The following is a 19,297-nucleotide window of genomic DNA, read 5'->3' as shown; positions in this document are numbered from 1 at the left end:
AGTTACAAAAACTTGAGAAAATTATTTCATGGCCAACCGACTGCTAAAATAAATTTGAATGAAGTATAAATGTTTTTGAGTCATGATGTACAGGGTGGGAAAAATTGGTGATACCTGAACAACAACTTCTTAACCCAACGAGATAGAGGAAAATGAATGGTACATTACGTTCGTCTTTTTTCGATTAACTAATAAAGCCATCAACTGCATTCCTCTATCTTCTTTTATTTTCCAGTTATAGGCCAAAATTTACATTCCTCAAAATCAATTCTGAATAAAAACTAAAATACATGTCATATGGCAGATTTGTATCATCAATTTTTTTTTCAGAAATGAGGGAGGCGAACAGCAGTGCTGCTACGACAAAAATAACTTCCTGATGCTGTCTTACGACCAGATAGGTGGTTCCAATCCCAGGCGATCCCATAATCTCGGCTTGAATCCTTACACGGAATCAACGAAAGTTCCTGCTCTCTCTCAGTGGTACCATGACATGATCCCCAAATTCGCCTGTTGTCGCTGGCAAGACAACCAAGCCGTAGGTTGCGAAACGTTCAGATTCGAAAGAAGGCCAACCCAAGACTGCACAGCCTACCAAGGTCCTGCTGTTGCCGGGGTATACGGCGATCCCCACGTCATTACTTTCGATGGGCTAGAGTACACTTTCAACGGAAAAGGGCAGTTTGTTCTTGTCAAGACTAACGTTGCGTCACAAAGGTTGGAAGTTCAGGCAAGATTCGAACAGATGCCTCCAAATCAATTTAAAGAGGTGATGGCAACACAGCTTACCTCTATAGCTGTTAGAGGTAACTCGTCCACAATCATTGAAGTGAGAATAAGACCGAAAGAAGCCAGATGGAGATATAGGTTAGATGTTATTGCCAACAAGGAGAAGAGGCTTTTCTTCGATAGGCCTTCGTTGAAGTTCCAACATTTTCCAGGTCAGGAAGTCATCTTAAGTTGACATTGATTCATTATTTTCATCTTCAAACTATCTATTTTCATTTGCCAGTATTCAGAAGGAGCTTTAATCTATCATTGATTGTTGAAATGTTACTATGAAAGAAGGCATTGAGATAGCTAGGCATACATACAGCTCCTAAACAACTTAGCTAGACAAAGCTCCAGACATCTAAACAGACAGATTCAATATAATTTCTCTTCAAAGCTGTTTGTTCAGCTCATACGAGTTATCAGTGCCAACTGTTCGAACGGTTCAATTGTTAAGACGCTGAGCTAATAACGTGAATGTTCAAATCCCGAAAATCATGGAAATTCGAAACGCGCCAAAAAACGCCATATTCGAAAAGATCATAGACGTAGTGAGGTCAAATAGATCATGGTCGATTAAGACCTCTAAATTCTTTATGAGAATTCACATGTGCAAATGATAGAAAGTGGTCTAGAACCCGTATTGCTCATCTACTGATATTTTTTAAAATTTAATTGCACATCTTTGCTTGGACTTTCTGTCGTGAAACTTTGTGATGATAATTCCAATGAGTTATTGTGCGTTAAAATCTCAGTGTTTCATTCATCCCTGAGAATGATAAAGACTAAAAAATATGCTACACCGAAAGCTAATATAATATTCCAACCACCTGGAACAGTATGTACCCAGAACTCTAGTGGTCAGTAATAATCCGTATTTTTGACAAGAAGAAAAAATTCTCAGAATATTATTAATTTTTTGATGTTCTTGACATTAATATATTCTCTTACTGGTGAATACTTTTGCATTTTTCCTTACTATCAATGAAATTCGCTGAAAACCAAACAAATATTTTTGAATTGAATGTTTCTGGGATGAACATATTCCATTATGCATATCACTATTATAATTAAGTATAAGGAGTAAATTGAACCAGAAAAAAAATGAACCTCGAAATTTTGCCTTCCTCCTTCACAACTGGAGATTACTGTTGATTTTCTTTTTTCAGGTTTAACAGTCTATACACCAACATACAATTTGAATCAATCAGAAGTGATCATCATGCTCGATTCAGGAGCTGGTGTTGAAGTGGTGGAAAGCTTGGGTTTCATGAGCGCAAGAGTTTTCCTCCCTTGGACATTTATAGTGAGTTAAAGAATTATCATTCAGGAATGTATAAGTTGTATCATATTGGGAGCATCAATTTCGGTTTGATATCTTATATTCCAGAAATTGCTGTCCATATATCACAGACTCACAAGAGTGATACTGAAATGAATTGATATTAACAAATAATAAATAAAATAAAATAGATTCTCAAATCCCCAATGAATCTTAGAAATATCTGAATGGTGCTCTTAGCTAGGAAAAGAATGTCCTGCAACGTTGAACTCACTAATTTATTTAGGGTGAGGCAGATTCAATACTTTGAAGTGATATTAGGCCAAAAGCTTCTGTGGGACAAGGAAAACAAAGTCCAAAGTTATAAAGCCAAGGAAAACCTCATAGGATTCTTGGCAAGAAATGCGCTTCAAACCACACATTATTTGCTAGATATACTGTGGTAGAGTTGTATAGAGAGTGTTTGTAATCCCATCGTCACGATTGCAATACAAGAGGAAGTTTTGTTTGAGCGTCACAAGAGCTCTGGGATCCACCAACTGAGCATCGAATCAAAGTCTGCTGAGTATTTCATCAGCCTGTAGAACTGGCAGTAGAAAAAAATGAGAAGCACGTTTGGACTCTCAAAATGATATTGGGCTCTAATCTCCATGGCAATCTTGCTTCTAAGTGAGAGAATTGACAAATCTCCTTGTTTTTTGTGTCAACATATGATTCATCCAGGGATATAATTCCAAAGCAAAACCCTTAGAGGAGCCGTTTTTTATTCGCATTTGGACAATGCTGAGAGACAATCACAACATTTCAAGGCGAACAGCGTTTGCAAGAATTCTTCTCTTTATAGTTGCAGCTATCTGGTTCCTGATGACGCTAGTTTTAAATGTAGGCTGCTGCCGTAAAGGGAACCATATTGGATTTGCTGTTGGAAGGCATTCAAACCGACTATTGGACAGATGTTTCGGACGGCTATTGCCAAAGAACTACTCGTACTGTCACATCACAGGCTATACGCATCTCAATTTGCGTTTAGCCTGGCCGATCTACTATTGCACCTTCTTTGCTATATCTTCTTGGAATGTTTTATGTTTCAAGGTTATGTTACGCGTGTTTATCCCTCGTAGCAAATATGTAATTCTGTGGATCTTTTAAACAGAGTTGCAGTCACCCAAAGTACCTAATTTTTCGAATTTCATGGATATTTTTTATTTTCAAATATCATTTATATTTTTAACTAATTTTTAAAAGAAGTGTTCTGAATTTCTGGCATTTTTATGCTATGTGATGGTCATAATGAAGACACTATTCATCACATCAATAAAAAATCATATTCCGAACACTATAGCGGTTCCTGGAGTGATTTGGGGGAAGCATAATTTTATATTTGAAATTCTGTAGGTGTTTGTTGATATAAAATAAGTATATCTTTAAAATCGTACCTAATAGGTACACTGAGAAAACAATTTATTAACTATAATGCATATTTATTAATACGTAATATGGGCTTTATTCGAATATGGCGTAATGAATCTTTATTTTTCAGAAATAAATGCTTTATTGGATATCCTTAAATAAATATTTCTTATTAATATATTGAAATATATTTATTAATAATGAATTGAGTTTTTCGTTTATAAAAAATAAGCTTCGTTATTAGTAATAATGAACTTTCTTAATAGTTATTATCAGGTTTGTAGAGAGGTGAACTTATATTGGATTCAGTCCATTAATAAAAGGATAATCAAAACTCTCCAATGAAAATACATTTATTTTTAATTTATTATTACAGATGACAAATTCGAAAAAGCTTGACATGTATCATTATCATTATCACTCAATTTGAAAAAAAATAAAAAAAAATACAAAATAAGTCATAGACATATCATCAGCACCATAAAAAATAATCAACCTTCTCCTGCGTCTGATTGAATCCTCAAAAAATTGACCTTTTTCGAATGGGGTAATCCTTCCTCCTCTAGAATGTTCTCCACATAATTAAAAACACTCACTGAACCCACTTCACTTCACTTCACTCCACTATCTCCACTCACTCTTTTTAACACCATAGACAAGAAATTATTTGTAGAAACCGCTCTAATAAGCTTGTTCAAACTCTCAAGCCACAAAAAAAAAATCAGGGATCTATAATATTCAGATTAATCTGGAAATCTCCCTGTATTGCATCAAATTTCAATAGTAGACTGAATACTAGAACCGATGCTTTGCTTGACCAATACAGACGCTTGCCATCGACAAGATTCGACAAGTCGAGAATGATTTCATAGCTGGCAAATAATTTTTTTTTGATGTTAACAAAAATAAATAGATTATTTATAAACTATATATTTCTGGGAAATGAAGGTTTAGACTAAGATAACAAAACGATATTTATTTCTATCAAATAAACAATATTTGGACCAAATAAATTAGGCTTTAATAAATTTCTCATTAACTATAAATATCTGAAATTTCTGAATTTCTGTGAGGGAAATCACGTTTATTTATTATCGACTTATTAAATTTATAGTGAATAAATTCGGATCAAATAAATATTTATTAAATGTAAACCGTATCATTTTTCTCAGTGTATAGGCTACATGTTTGAAAGAAAACTACTTTGAAACTTATGCTTCAAGATGGAATAAATGAAATCATTTGTCGTTATTCGAAAAAAACATTTTTCAAGTTACCAAAGCCTTGATTGCAAAAATCATTCCATTTGATCAAATCTTTTTTGAAAACGACTGTATTGCACTTTATGTATTTTGAACAGCCTGCATCCTTTCGAGCCTTATTGGAAAAAAAGGTGAAAGGAAGAAGTGTTTCTTTCGATATCAGGAATTTTCTGTTGAAAGTCAAAGAATCGCCCTGTATTGGATTTAGGGAGTTTAACTTCTGGAGTATCTGTTATCACACCATTCCGTTGCTTATATTCATTGACTTCAACATTTTTCCCTATTTTAACTGATTCGCTCTTGTTTGGTCAACTTGTCATCTCGTCCAACTATTCCCGAATGGCGAAATGTACTTGAATTTGAAGAAAACTCCTGCGTCGCTACACATGTCGTTCTAAACCATCAGAATATCCTACCCATTTTTTGCCGCACCATTAATGGCCTTTATTTAAAAAAACATATATAAAGAAGTTATTGAGATAATATTAAATTTCAGAACAAAACTTTGGGACTATTCGGTAACTGGAGTTTCGATATGACCGATGATTTTACTGTACCAGATGGAACAAGAAAACGTGAGTATTCTGCCTTCCATTATTCGTCATGTACGTTCCGATTGATGAACAAAATTTAAGATGTCTTATGATTTCAACTACAAACTGTCCGTATAAGGCACCAAACGGAACGATACTCTATAAGTGAAAATGGAGTACACAGTACTCCTCCAATTCCGAAGAATTGTCGTTCCATTAATGCAAGCTAATAATAGTCCAAGAGCCAGAGCCGAAAAAAGGCTCTGAATTTCTTAAGCCTGGTTTTTTCTCAGGTGATTACAATCATAATATACAATTAAATGCTGCGGTCAGTCAAGTGGATGTTAGAACATGTGCCTCTGGTGCGCGGTCAAACATGTCGTGATTACCGACATAACAAAATCAATTTCTTAAGGCTGAAACTTTATAAACATTTGTATTTTGGTATTTAAATCAAAATTATGATAGTCAGTCAACGTCCGATCGGGACACAGCTGGTCAGTCAGCATTAATGCGCGTAGATAGAAGTTGGGACTAGGAATCATCAAAGGATGATTAATGTCCATAGAATGCATCAAAAATTGTGAAATTCTGTTTGCAATGCTCTTCCTGGACTGCATGCTCTAATTGGAAGTGATTTTAACCCAGCTTTTTAGGAGAAAGGTAAAAAAAAACCTCTGCAGATAATGAAGCAGAGGGAAGATTTTCAAAAAACATTCGCTGACCTTGGACTTGCAGATGAAAGCAACCAGAATAATATGTTAAATAGGGTTCAAGGATTTGTTTTCCATTTGTATGTCTTGAAAAAAATTAAATCAATTGACGAGGCAAGATTCGTTTGATTTTCGAAGACGTATAAATGTCTTAGTATCACAAACGATCGTTTTAAAATTAAAATAATCAATGTAGATGGGTCGAGTATGCCACCATGCCAGTCAGAATTGATGCAGCAGTTCTTAAGAGCGAGATAAATTACAAATATTTGGCGTAATGCTCACCGTCAAATTCCAACGGAGCTATCTCCTACTGACTACGGCTGGAAATTGGTGGATGAGAAATATGAGTGTGATTGGTTCAAAGGCGATCAATTACCAAAACTTGTACAGGATGATATTATTCAACCTTTACAAGAAAATACAGGTATAGAAATATCTTTATCTGAATTAAACAATCACAAATTTATTTATTTTTTACATTCTGCAACACCAGAGCTTGACGTGTCAGATCACGGTACTGAGAATAATGATATGAAAGATTCAGATGATGAATTATGTGATGATTATTTATAGCTTGTTATCCCTAATGAATTAAATGAATATTAGTTAAAAATGTTTGAAAATCAAGGAGTTCTTACCTGTGCGTATACCTGCGTTAGTTGAGTACACTGTTGATTTCGAACGAATTTTATTTCTGAGATTTTAAGGCACAAATGCGACATGGAAGTACCTTATTAAAATAAATGTGTTACTTTGAATGATTATGATGTAATATCTATAGAGAGCGAAAAAAATTTAATTTTTTATCCACTGACTGACGGGCGTTGTTCTACGGAATGGCTGACTGACCATTTTATTCATTAATAATATAGTCAGTAGTAGTTACAAAAAATTTTCACGCTTAATAAACGAATTGCACCCTTCTAAACGACGCTACGCCTCGCGCTACGCACATTAAGGCTGACTGACCAGCTGTGTCCCGATTGGAAGTTGACTGACTATCATAATTTTGATTTACATACCAAAAAACAAAAATTAATAAAGTTTCAGCCTTAAGAAATTGATTATATTATGTCGGTGATCACGACATGTTTGATCGCGCACCAGAGGCACATGTTCTAACATCCACTTGAGTGACCGCAGCATTTTATTGTATATTATGATTGTAATCACCTGAGAAAAAACCAGGCTTAAGAAATTCAGAGACTTTTTTTGGCTCTGACTCTCCTTCTATAATGAAAGAGCGTAGGAAACCCAGAGAAGTCAAGCACTTAAACGCAACTGTAGACCGGTTTCGGGATCATTGTCCAATCCTCAGTACAGTGTAGCGTCAAATATTCCAATCGAAGGATGGTTTGTTTGTTGTAATCGCAAGATTTTGAATAGCACCAAAGAAAGAAGTCTGGTGCTGTTAGATCTGCTTGAGATCCGTAGGGGATCACTCACAGTTTGCACTTTATTAAAGAACATTTGCAAATGCTTTACACTACCAAATTGCTTTAGCTCGAGTAATAACTTGTTAGATTTGTAATAATAATAATATGATGAGTTTCTTCGAAATCATTTATGATAATATTAATTTAATATTTCAGCTATAGTCACCAACATAAACGATATGCAGAGTGTCTATGATAACTTCGGCAAACTGTGGATGATAGACGATTCTGAAGATATGAAAAGAGGACAATCCCTCTTCATCAACGAGTTCGGACGAACAGCTGCATATTACAATGACCTCGATTTCACACCTGAATTCAGTATGAACATCAAAGATATCTTACCGTCGAACATATCCACCTACTACATCGACCAAGCCTATCAGGCTTGCTCGAACAAGGACTACCAATGTTTGTACGACTACGCAATGACTCTGAATAAGGATTGCGCATTCTACACCACTATTTTCAAATCCGGATTGAAAGCTATAAGGGAGGCCAGCAGTCAACGGACCATTTCCTGCGGAGTTCTAGAAACTCCAAGGTTTGGTTGGAAGTCCAATTTCTTTTTCACCCCTGGCAGTAAGGTGAGCTTCGAGTGTGCTCAAGATTTCGTCCTTAACGGGGATCCAAGAAGAGAATGCATGAAGAATGGGGAATGGAATCTTCCTGAATATGGATTCACAGAATGTTTGCGTAAGTTTTTTTCTTTCTGATAATTAGTCCAGTTCTGATAAGGAAGCGAGATTCGAGAAAAATTCCTTGGAAGCTTGACTCTTATTTCTGTTTTTCTGAGCCAGCCATGTACGAGTTAAAAACAGGGAATATATGAATAGTTGCGAAAACCTTCATTGGGTGATTCCTTGTCAAAAATTGCCGGCCAATTTTCCTAGTACTGATGTCAGGCTGCTCGTCTACAAGATTTAGTAGTACTTCTTTTATTTCTGGAATTGTAATCTCGCGCTGACGACCAAAATCCTACCATTTTCTCGTAGTTTTTGTTGTATTCTTTGGTGAATTTGTATAAATCTACTGTGATGTGGAGCCACACGTTCAGGGAACATTTCATCATATCTTCTGGATGCTTTCACAAAGACCGTAAACAAAGTGCATATCGGTCATTTCTGCGTTTGTGTCTTCTGTCATCTTAGTGAATATGTGACAAAAATCTCAAAATCAAAGATTATAAAGTAGAAAGATAGGAAACGCCCTCATTACTTTAGTACTAAAAACCGACATTTTGGTCAGTGAAAACACACTTGACAATAAAGATGGCGTTGTAAACCTACTGTCAACACAGAAAAACTGTTTATTAACGGTTTTCTGTTTTATAATTAAGGTGCACGAAATTCGAATTTTATGCCTTTTATCGAAATTCTATTATTCAATATCGACTTTGTTTAGGCAAAAACAAACATCCTGAGCGACAAAAAAAAAAGTATGGTTTTGATTTGTGATCACGATGTTGGATGTTGGTTTTCATCTGAACATTCTTTGGAATTAATTAATATCAATGAAAAGCGCTGTTGGTGTGCTATATTTTTATTTGCAATTTATAAAAAATTTACAAAAATTGCACAACAAATAGAGCTTTGACTAGGACACAAAAGTATCTATATGGTGATCTGCTATACGTGGTTATTTCTGTGTTGTTTTGAATTAATAAACTTAGTTGGAATTGTACGATATACAAATGAACCAAAATTTAATATACCATCATAAAATACACATTTCAGTTCTTAACATATGTAGGTATTATTTATAGAACCACAATAAAAAAAAACTTTACAGAGGTATACAAGACCTGTATGCTAGCCTGTCAGTATAGTTTCTTTATGCTTTTTTATGATTTCCTTATGATATGGTCTCTTCATGAACAATAAACAAATTGATTAATTAATGAACAAAACACTACCAGCAGGTTTCACAAAACTTTGACTTTCCAAACTACAATTTGACAGTCACTCGGTTCCCAAATCGAAATCAATAAAACCCTTGCATTTCTGAATACATATATTGAAAGAGTAGCCATGGAGAATCATTGAATGGACCTATAAAGGTCATAATTTTCACTTAGGGCCTTTCATGAAAGGGATGTTTACTGCATACAACAATTTACGTTGATTTGCAGTTTTCAATTGACTTGCAGTAAAATGTTTACTGCACATTGTGTGGTCAGTAGTGTTTACTGATGTAATTTTCTTAACGTCCTGAAAATTTTATCCACTTTGGAGCACTGAAAATTAAAAACATTGAATGACCGATTCACATGTTACTAGTTTTAATACTCACGATTCCATTTTCCTTAGTTATTGAGTAAAAAACTTTATTTCGGAAAATTTTATCATTTGATCCACAGTTCTTTACCATTCAATAATTTTCTTACGATATTTTGGGGTTTTCACCAAGAAATTAGACAACAATAATCGACAACTAGGACGAGCAAAATAAACAAAGAGCGGTACGAGAATCAAAACTTTCAACACCTCATCCTTTGATCAAAATGGCCATCTGAAATCTTCAACATTTCATATGTTTCTGCAAATGGCACTCAAATTAATAATTTAACCAATCCTGGCGTCTTAAAAACACATTTGACACACAGATGGCGCTCATATCACTTTAGTCGCTTCGTTTCCCATCTGTATACTCTATAATCTTTGATGAAAATGATAAGCCAAATCAAAAAATAATTGTCACTGAATCAAATAAGCTAATCAAAACTATTAACTTGTCATAAAACAAAATGATATCCGCTCACTAGATAAATTCTAGTTCGGAAATAATTCCACCCTCTGCTACTCACACTATCATGATGATGAATTAGTTTCTTTCTCAAAAACCATGAATTTTAGCAAGAAATTACAATTAATCTCATTGGTTAAGAATGGCTCAATCTATCCATAATTATTTTTTTTATTGTGAAATATGAATATGTAAAAAAGTAAAAAACAAGGTTCAGGGGTGGATTTTTCTACCCCTTTCCATTTTTTAATGCCTTTTCATTTAATGCCTTCTCGCGCGCATAAAATTGCTTGATTTAATTAATTCATTTTTAAGCTTTTCGAGCGCCATCTTGAGGAGGCTGTAATTAAGCAAGAGGGGCAGACCCTATTTTTTGACAAGGAATCACCCCCTAAATTCTTTCGCAACTATTCATATAAGTACATCATGTATGTTCGATTTTAATTCAAAAAAAAATATTCCTACCACAGTCAGAATCAGTCACTAAAACAGTGGAAATCACATTGGTAAGCACAAAAATGCCCTTTGAAGCTTTTCGGCAAGATTCACAAAACCAAAAAAAGCAAAAATCCAGGGAATTTTTCCGGAGCCATACTATAATTGTGGTTAATCATTTCTGGACTAACCATTGAGTTCGCATTCGATACATTGTCAAGACAATCTGTTCAACAGGTGCTGAAGAATACTCATTGCGACATGCTGCGGTGACAGCTGGACTGATCCTCCTTGTCATTTTACCTTTAGTGTGTTGTGTGCTATTCGCAGTGAGAAAATATTACCATAACTATTACGAAAAGCCTTATCCAGAACTTGGTCCGAAAAATCTTTCTTTGGTTAGAGCTAAGAGTCGTTCTAAATTGAGTCTTGCCAGTATCGGAAGTCCGACTAAAGATGGTGATTTTTCACCAGTGTCAAGTCCTGTCTCTTCCGGTTCGACCGGAACACTTAATTCGAAAAAACGACGGTCATACGATAAAGTATATCGAACACATGAACCGTTACCTGGTAGACCAGATATCGAATTCGAAAATAAACCTTTCGATCTGGATGAAAATATGATGGATAGTCCGAGGTTCACACGTGATGGCTATGTCTTCGATTCTGATGGCTATGCTCAGATTGAGAAAACAAGACCACCTACAACAAGTACCATAGTCTCAGATGTCTGAAAAAACATTTCATTTATACTTATGATTTTTCCGAACCATTCTAACATGTTCAAGGGTGACCAATTAGGACAACTTCTGAGTTCTCTCTAGTAATCTTTATAGAAAATGGGGTTCTTATATTTTGATATGGATACCTACATACTTGTTATACGAAATTTTAAGATAATTTTGGCATACCAGTGTAATGCTTCAGGTATGTTTATGCATCCTATCGAGTGTGTTCAGCTCAAAGGGAGATTGGTTGTGTCTAAGATGTCTAAAAACATCTTAGTTGTGTCACAAAATATTTGAACTCCTTGTCCAACTTTAAATCAGATAGATGATGTTAATCTCATCATAGTCAATCAATTTGAGTTATTTTTATCTCAATAGATCTACATCATATTCATTGCTGACATAAAAACTGGTTAACGTAGGATGGAAAACCAAATAATGCAGATGAATTAGTTTTTTTCCTTGCATGGTGTGAATTTTGTAGATTATGTTTCAAAAACCTTCAGAAAATACGTGGAGGATTCAAACTTCCATCCAATGCTGTCAAAGCTCCTTCAACTGTAAACTTAATAACCTGAAAATAACAAGCGATAAGTTCTCTAACCATCAGTGGTTGAATAGTGAAATTCTTATTTGTTACTATTATAAGTTATAGTTGGGGAACCCAAGAGGGAAATTCGGGATTTACTCTAGCGTGTCAGATTAATATAAGAGGAGGATATATTTCGGACCATGTAGAGTACCTCTACCAAAAATTAGACCTGTATAAAGGGGAAATTTTCTAGGACAGCCTGTCAGAATAGTAAAAAAAATCATTGTAGGTATATACTTGAGCGTGTCAGATTAAGATATCTGTGGTTAATTACCTACATGTTGGAAAATATATATTCTCTTAATCTGACAATATAAGCTTGAAGAAAATGTGTGGGAGTGCGCCAAACTTGCAAAAAAAAGTCACGTGTTCATTCTCGAACTCGGTGGCTTCTTTTCTTACTTTGAAGCTAATAATTCAAGAATAACGGAAAAAATATAATCTGACAGTTTCAGCAAGCCGAAACAATTAAAATGGGTCATAAAGGCCACAAAAATTAGTTTTTTTTTAAACTATCTCCTCTCCTAGGCTTCATATTGTTTACGCATTCATTATACAAGTTGTAGAGCATAACATTTTCTACAAATTTTGTCCGAAGTAATTGCTTCATCTTCTACTTTCGAACGCTCTTGAGATATATAGCGATGGATGTACATTAGACTGGGTTTCTACATTGTCCTTGGCCTTTCGCATGCGTGGCTAAGCTACTCGCCCTTATAGCTCTCTAACTCGAAAACGGTAAGAAGTATGTGAAATTGCTTCAGACAAAAGTTTTGTAGAATTTTATTACATACAACTTTCATGATGAATACAGAAACGATTAGAGGTACAGGAGGGGAGAAATTAAAAAAAAATGCCTTGTTATCATCTTCAAACTGTCAGATTGAGAAAACCCCACTGATTTGTGTCAGATTAATGGGTCAACACGACTGCAACACCGATATTAACCATCTGTATGAAAATCTGACACACTCGAGTATGTAGGTACAAGTAATGATTTTTTTGCATTTTAAAAGGACCGCTGTGACCTTGTGCCACGTCTGAATTATCATACTTGATACAACTCTGAAAAGTAGCTTCCTTTGGGTGCAATTTACATATCCTCTAAAACTCTGACACCCTCGAAATTTTTTTTCACCATTTTCAACTCTTCCGTACGGTCAGTCCCACCGCGCAAAGTGTCAGATCAATATGAATTCCTTATCAGAGATACGTAGGGCATATACAGTATCTTAATCTGACACGCTCGAGTATGTACACCTGACGATTTTTTTACATCTTTGAGAACCTGCAGACGCTTTCCCCACCGCTGAAAGTGCATACATCATAGAACCTTTTTTTCTTTGTACCATCTAATCTACAAAATCCACTAAGTCTCTACAACTCTCGTGTAAATCCCGATTTAGCATCGTCGGCTCCCCAACTATTTCATGAAACATTGTACGGTTCCCTAATAGACATCAGCTTACAACTCATAGATCATCTAATCTTCCTAATTTCCGATTTTCGAAAGGGCAAAGAATCCTTTTACAAGAACGATAAGAGGGTTCACGCTGTTGATGCATCTAATCCAATCGGTATCTTTTTCTCTGAAATTTCATTTTTCGAAGATTGAGTTTTACCTATAATGCACTGTGAAAATTCAACTCAATTTTCGTTTGTGGATTTCATAATGATTCAAATTTGGATTTTTCATTTATGGAAGACTTTTTTTCTATTCTTCATTGATTTCCTTCCAAATAGAATTCCATAAAAATATAGAAACTGGTCATCCTGCAGAGTTTTTCTTTGATTTTAGTCATCAATAAGTATTTTTTGAGGCCCCCGTGTGTCATGATACTCGAGTTTCCCCACTGAACTTTCATCTGCTTCCATGGATTTGAGGAGTTCTTTGTTGATGAAATACTTTTCATTCTTCTATACGCTCATTTCATAGGAAATATTATAATATTCTAGTTTGAATATTTCCATTGCATTATTTAATGTTAAATTATTAATTTTTGCAAAAATGTCAAAAGCTATTTTCCCAATTTTTTCCAGGTCATGAAAAAAGGGTTCTCCATTCTTACCAATAACAATCTCAATATATTGCGATATTTCTTCATCTCAGCAGCTTGTTTTTAAATATTGAGCTTGCACACACAGCCTAGATCAATTGTTTTGATTTACTTATTCAAAATAATTCTCAGAAGTATATAAAACATAGACACAAAAATGCTGATGTAATCAGTCGAGACACCTGAATTTCATTGAAAACCTTATATAGCTACTACAAGTTGTGATATTTGCAAAGAAAATTTTCGGACCAAGTAAACAATGAAATATAATATGTAGTCATGATTGTTATATTATTTATCATAATTTGAATTTTTCATGTGGAATAGCCTGTCATTATTCAATTTGTAATATTTTTTGTATTTGTTTAATAAAATTGTTGAAAAATCAGTCATTTTATTTTGAACACTTTAGACAGTCTATTCCACAATTACCTTGCCTTATATTCTAGTCACTCCAGGTAAAATGAACGGGATTGAGGAACAGACTGTCACTGCACCCAGTTTCCCTATTTTATTCCTTTTCCAATGAACTTTTGAACCATGCATCCTTCCTATTGATTATTCTGACATACTGCCTTGTGACTTGATTGATGATATTCAATACCAAAACCAAAGTTATACAGGATTGAAACTCACAGAAGGTACAGGTCATGTTTTGAAAGAAATAACATCTCCAAATTGGCCTCCATTGGTATAAAATGATGATAACAAAATCGGGGTATAGTTGTTCCTGAATAAGTCAACGATAGTTGATGAATGATATTGAGCTTTAATACAATTTGACTATCATCACACTCGAAGAAAAGAAAAATGATGAGAAAAGCAAATGAAAGAGCCATTCATTCGAAAAATTGCATTGCACCTAGAATGGGAAATTTACTTGTGAATTTGTGAATAAAAATTAATTGAATCTGATTTTGAGCCCGTATTAATATCTATTGGTTTAACAAATTTTTCCATATCTATATGTTTTCCATGAAACTTGGTACGCTTAAATGGAATACTTTGAAATAATCGTAAATGGAAATCGCCTTCAGACACATAACACACCCACTGATGTAAAATCAACAATACAATTTCGTCGAAAAAGAGAAGATCTTGATAATGGTTTCGGTCTCCTTTGACCTCTTCAGAGCAACAAATCGAAGATAGCAGCATGCATTCACCATAAATTCATTCCATTTTCGTCGGGGTTCGAGTTGTGTTGCTCTGACGAGGTCAAATGAGACCGAAACCATGGTCAGCATCTACTCTTTCTTGACGAAATGGTATTTCTGTTAGTACTTTGAGTGATCCATATTAGTTTGCTAGTGCGATTCAGATGGTAACATTGCAGTATTTTGGGCAAATACTGCCACCTGATGCTGAGAGTTAGGAAAGTGAATTGAGTTGGTTATCGTATCCTGTCAGATGTCGCTAGGGTGTAGGTATTTCTGCACTATACCGGCTACTGATAGATATCGTTCCATTTTCGTCGGGGTTCGAGTTGTGTTGCTCTGACGAGGTCAAATGAGGCCGAAACCATGGTCAGCATCTACTCTTTCTCGACGAAATGGTATTTCTGGTAGTACTTTGAGTGATCCATATTAGTTTGCTAGTGCGATTCAGATGGTAACATTGCAGTATTTTGGGCAAATACTGCCACCTGATGCTGAGAGTTAGGAAAGTGAATTGAGTTGGTTATCGTATCCTGTCAGATGTCGCTAGGGTGTAGGTATTTCTGCACTATACCGGCTACTGATAGATATCGTTCCATTTTCGTCGGGGTTCGAGTTGTGTTGCTCTGACGAGGTCAAATGAGGCCGAAACCATGGTCAGCATCTACTCTTTCTCGACGAAATGGTATTTCTGGTAGTACTTTGAGTGATCCATATTAGTTTGCTAGTGCGATTCAGATCGTAACATTTATTGATTTTATATCAGCGGGTTTCATATTTCTGAATTAATTTCTTCGAAATAATATTCAAGAGTCTTTAGTGTGCAATACTTTGATGTGGTAATCAATAAACAGGGCAATTTTTTCGTTGAATAAGCTATTAAGAAAACCATCGGACATGAAATAGCGTCCCTGGATATTGGAGTTATTTCATATCGAAAGATCATGGCTTTTATGATTTGTGGTTCTGTAACTATTGGCTATTGGTAGTGGATTGAATAGATATCATTTTTCTAATTTTGAGTAGTTGAACATTTAGATACAGATCGACCGAAAAATCTCAATTGGAATAGTCTTATTGTTTTTGTTTTTTTAATTCAAATTTCTTATATTATCTGATTGAAAAAAGAATATTATTCGAAACTGAAGGTAACTTTATTCAACATATATTTCATGAGATAATTCCATTCTATCAGGACAAGAAGAATATTCCCTGAGGCAAGCAGGAACAACGTATGGAATAATTTTGGCAGTAATGATTCCTCTCATACTGCTGCTAGTTTACTTCGGTTACAAATTTCTGCAGAAGCTAGCAGAACAAAATGATCAACAGAACCAAGAAAAACTCACAATGGACCAGCAGAAGAGGTTAGTATACTGATTCGATCAGGATATTCCATTATTCATTTAACGACTTCAAATTTCAGACTATTTTGTGAAACAATTAAGCTGAAAAAAAAATTTCATGAGTCATAAAATAATTGAAATATTCCAGGTTATACTGGGTATTCTTCTTTGATGTCAATATCGATGTTAGTTATTAGACAATTGCTGTAAATAACCACTTAAACAGACGTATTATTTTCACAGTCTCGTTTAGTTTTATCTACAGCTTGGTATGCTGGTTATCACAAACCAATGCCAATTGCAATGTTACCTGTAGTAGTAATCTTTAGACCCTGTATTTTCTATACCTACCGTGTGGAAACGACTAATGTTATAAACTTATGTTTATAACATAATTAATATTATTGCCAAAAATATACTGCTCCACAAGAGTTAGGGATATCGTATTCAATCGTTTTTAACTCATCAAAATGCAGATGAGGTCCAAGTTTCCATCGAAACCATCAGACGACATTTGAAAGAGGTGAATCTGGGTTCTAGACGTCCATTAAGAGGATTTCCATTAACACGTGACCATAAGCGTCAAAGACTGGAACGGACAAGGCAACATATCAATTGGATCGATCAATGGCGTAGTGTCCTTTTCACTGATGAATCCAGATATGGACGATTTTCAGATTCTCGAAGAATAAGGGTATGGACAATCCCACGCATACCCCGTAATCGTCGCTATGTCCAAGAAGTCCATCTATTCCGAGGGGGTAGTGTTATGGTATGGGCCGGGATATGTTTCTACGGACGCACAGATCTACACATTTGTCCTGGGAATATGACCGCCTTACACTATAGGGAGCATGTCATTTACAATGTTGTGCCAAATTTTCACGCTGCTATTGGTGAAACTTTTCAATTTCTAGACGATAACGCTAGACCGCACCGTGCAGCCATAGTAGAGAATGCGCGCGAGGAGCTTGGTATTCCACATTTACCAATACCTCCGCACTCACCAGATTTTAATTGCATAGAACATGCACGGGATATGCTCCAAAGAAGATTAGATAATCATCAACCTACCCCAGACTCCTTAAATGATCTGAGAGAACTTCTGCCCCGTTTATGGAACCAAATTCCTCAAGAAATGTTCAACAACCTCGTGTGTAGTATGCAAAGAAGATGTCAAGCTGTTATTGATGCCCGTGGAGGCCATACATTGTATTGATAGTCTTAAAATGCTTGAATTCTCCGGGAATAAAATTTCATTATTTTACTCGTATTTCTTAACCACCCTGTATATGCTCCAGACCTACAGGCTAAAATTAATTTGCAACTTGAAATCATATCAATATGCATTTTCATTACAAAAATCTTATTTTAACTATATTTTTTTGTAATTTAAGTCAATATCCCTAACTCATGAGGAGCAGTTTATTTTGAACATTTATGTTGATGCATTAATATCAATCACATCATGTTATTTAAGTATTCAGTTTGTTGAGATCGATGAACATACTGTCCAAATTTCATCTAGTATTGTTCATAATAGACAAAACTTTCATGATAAAATTTGTTGAAATCAGGTTATTGAGGAGTTTTAAAAAAAAAACATTATACAGTTCAAGAAACTGAATACTTAAATTACATGAATTATTGATTTTAATTCATTAAAATAAATGCTCAAAATGTTTCCCAACCTGTATTTTTCAACGCAGTAGATTTGTCGAAAAGCATTTAGTTAACGATTTCTCAAAAATATCAATCGTTTCAAAGATATTTAGGTTTTCGGCTCCATTCTTAACATGGGACACCTTCAGTGTCCCCTTCAAAAAACACCGACTGTCCCGTATACATATATAAATGAAATGATAATTTATTTCTATGATCCGTTAAGAATATCCTCGGAATATCACATAAAACATAAAAATTACTGATAATAAAATGTTTTCGAATATCTCGAACGTAAACTAAGATAAGAGAAATATTTGAAATTGAAACAGTCATTATTCAGAAATGCCCTGTAACTCGAGGACGAAGCAGGATTTCAATGATCTACCTTCTGATATCTAATTATTTCGAAAAGAAAGTAGGCTGTTTTGAAGTCTTATAACGGCAGCTTTTATACCATCGGGTTTTATTTAAATTGGCTGGTGAAATTGGTCCATTATTATTTCTCAGTAATTAAAATGTTCTCTGAATCAAAAGACACCAAAACAGGAAGAAAACCATTGTTTAACGGCTGTTCAAAAAATCAAACCTTTTTTTCCATAGAAAAATTGATACGATTAAATTAATGAAAGTCCTTTTTATTACTTCTATTCTACTATTCGTTTTTTAGTGATGTTAGTGTAGATCTAGTATTTTCCCTGAGCATATCTTGTTGGTGTGCGTTTGATAAATTAATCTATTTGTTTTACTTCAAAGTTTACCTTTTTGTTGTAGGTTAGCCCAGGAAAGAGCTGCAAAAAAATTGACTGCCGTTGATGAAGATCATGATGATGTGCTCTCAGAATCAACATCATCACCTAGGGAAACAACAGTTTATTAAAATTGTACAGGAATACATGAATAAAAAGTGTTCAATTTATATATGTACCTTATTATAAAGTTAAGAATGATTTGCATTAATTTTTTATATTTGTTGATGACTAGGTGTATGTTGCGAATAGTTTTATATATTTTATAAATTATAAGATTTCATTATGTCCATGATGTTATTCGATTAAACAATTTTTTAATAATTTCTCAGAGTTTATTCCACCTCAAAAGCTTGAAAGGTGAAAGATGGCTTTCTGGATCAAGGTTACCTGCTTTAGAAGTCTCCTATTTTTAT

General features: G+C 34.7%; 1 protein-coding gene across 3 annotated transcripts in view; it reads left to right on the top strand.

Moving 5' to 3' along the window:
• The window catches only part of LOC123309125 (protein mesh), a 37,820-nt gene extending 18,615 nt beyond the window's left edge, over positions 1-19,205 (top strand). Inside the window, exons 7-12 of one of the 3 annotated variants that reach the window (XM_044892043.1) lie at positions 331-941; positions 1,941-2,077; positions 5,222-5,300; positions 7,567-8,106; positions 16,320-16,491; positions 18,907-19,205. In XM_044892043.1, coding sequence (XP_044747978.1) covers positions 331-941; positions 1,941-2,077; positions 5,222-5,300; positions 7,567-8,106; positions 16,320-16,491; positions 18,907-19,012 — 1,645 coding nt within the window. In that variant the 3' untranslated portion in view covers positions 19,013-19,205. Of the gene's footprint in view, positions 1-330; positions 942-1,940; positions 2,078-5,221; positions 5,301-7,566; positions 8,107-10,827; positions 11,515-16,319; positions 16,492-18,906 lie in introns of those variants that run through there. The other 2 variants (XM_044892041.1, XM_044892040.1) reach the window with 2 other exon arrangements.
• The last annotated feature ends 92 nt before the right edge of the window (positions 19,206-19,297 follow it).

This window comes from Coccinella septempunctata, chromosome 3, assembly GCF_907165205.1.
Source record: "Coccinella septempunctata chromosome 3, icCocSept1.1, whole genome shotgun sequence".
Lineage (NCBI taxonomy): Eukaryota > Metazoa > Arthropoda > Insecta > Coleoptera > Coccinellidae > Coccinella > Coccinella septempunctata.
This window is presented reverse-complemented; position numbering and strand designations above follow the sequence as displayed.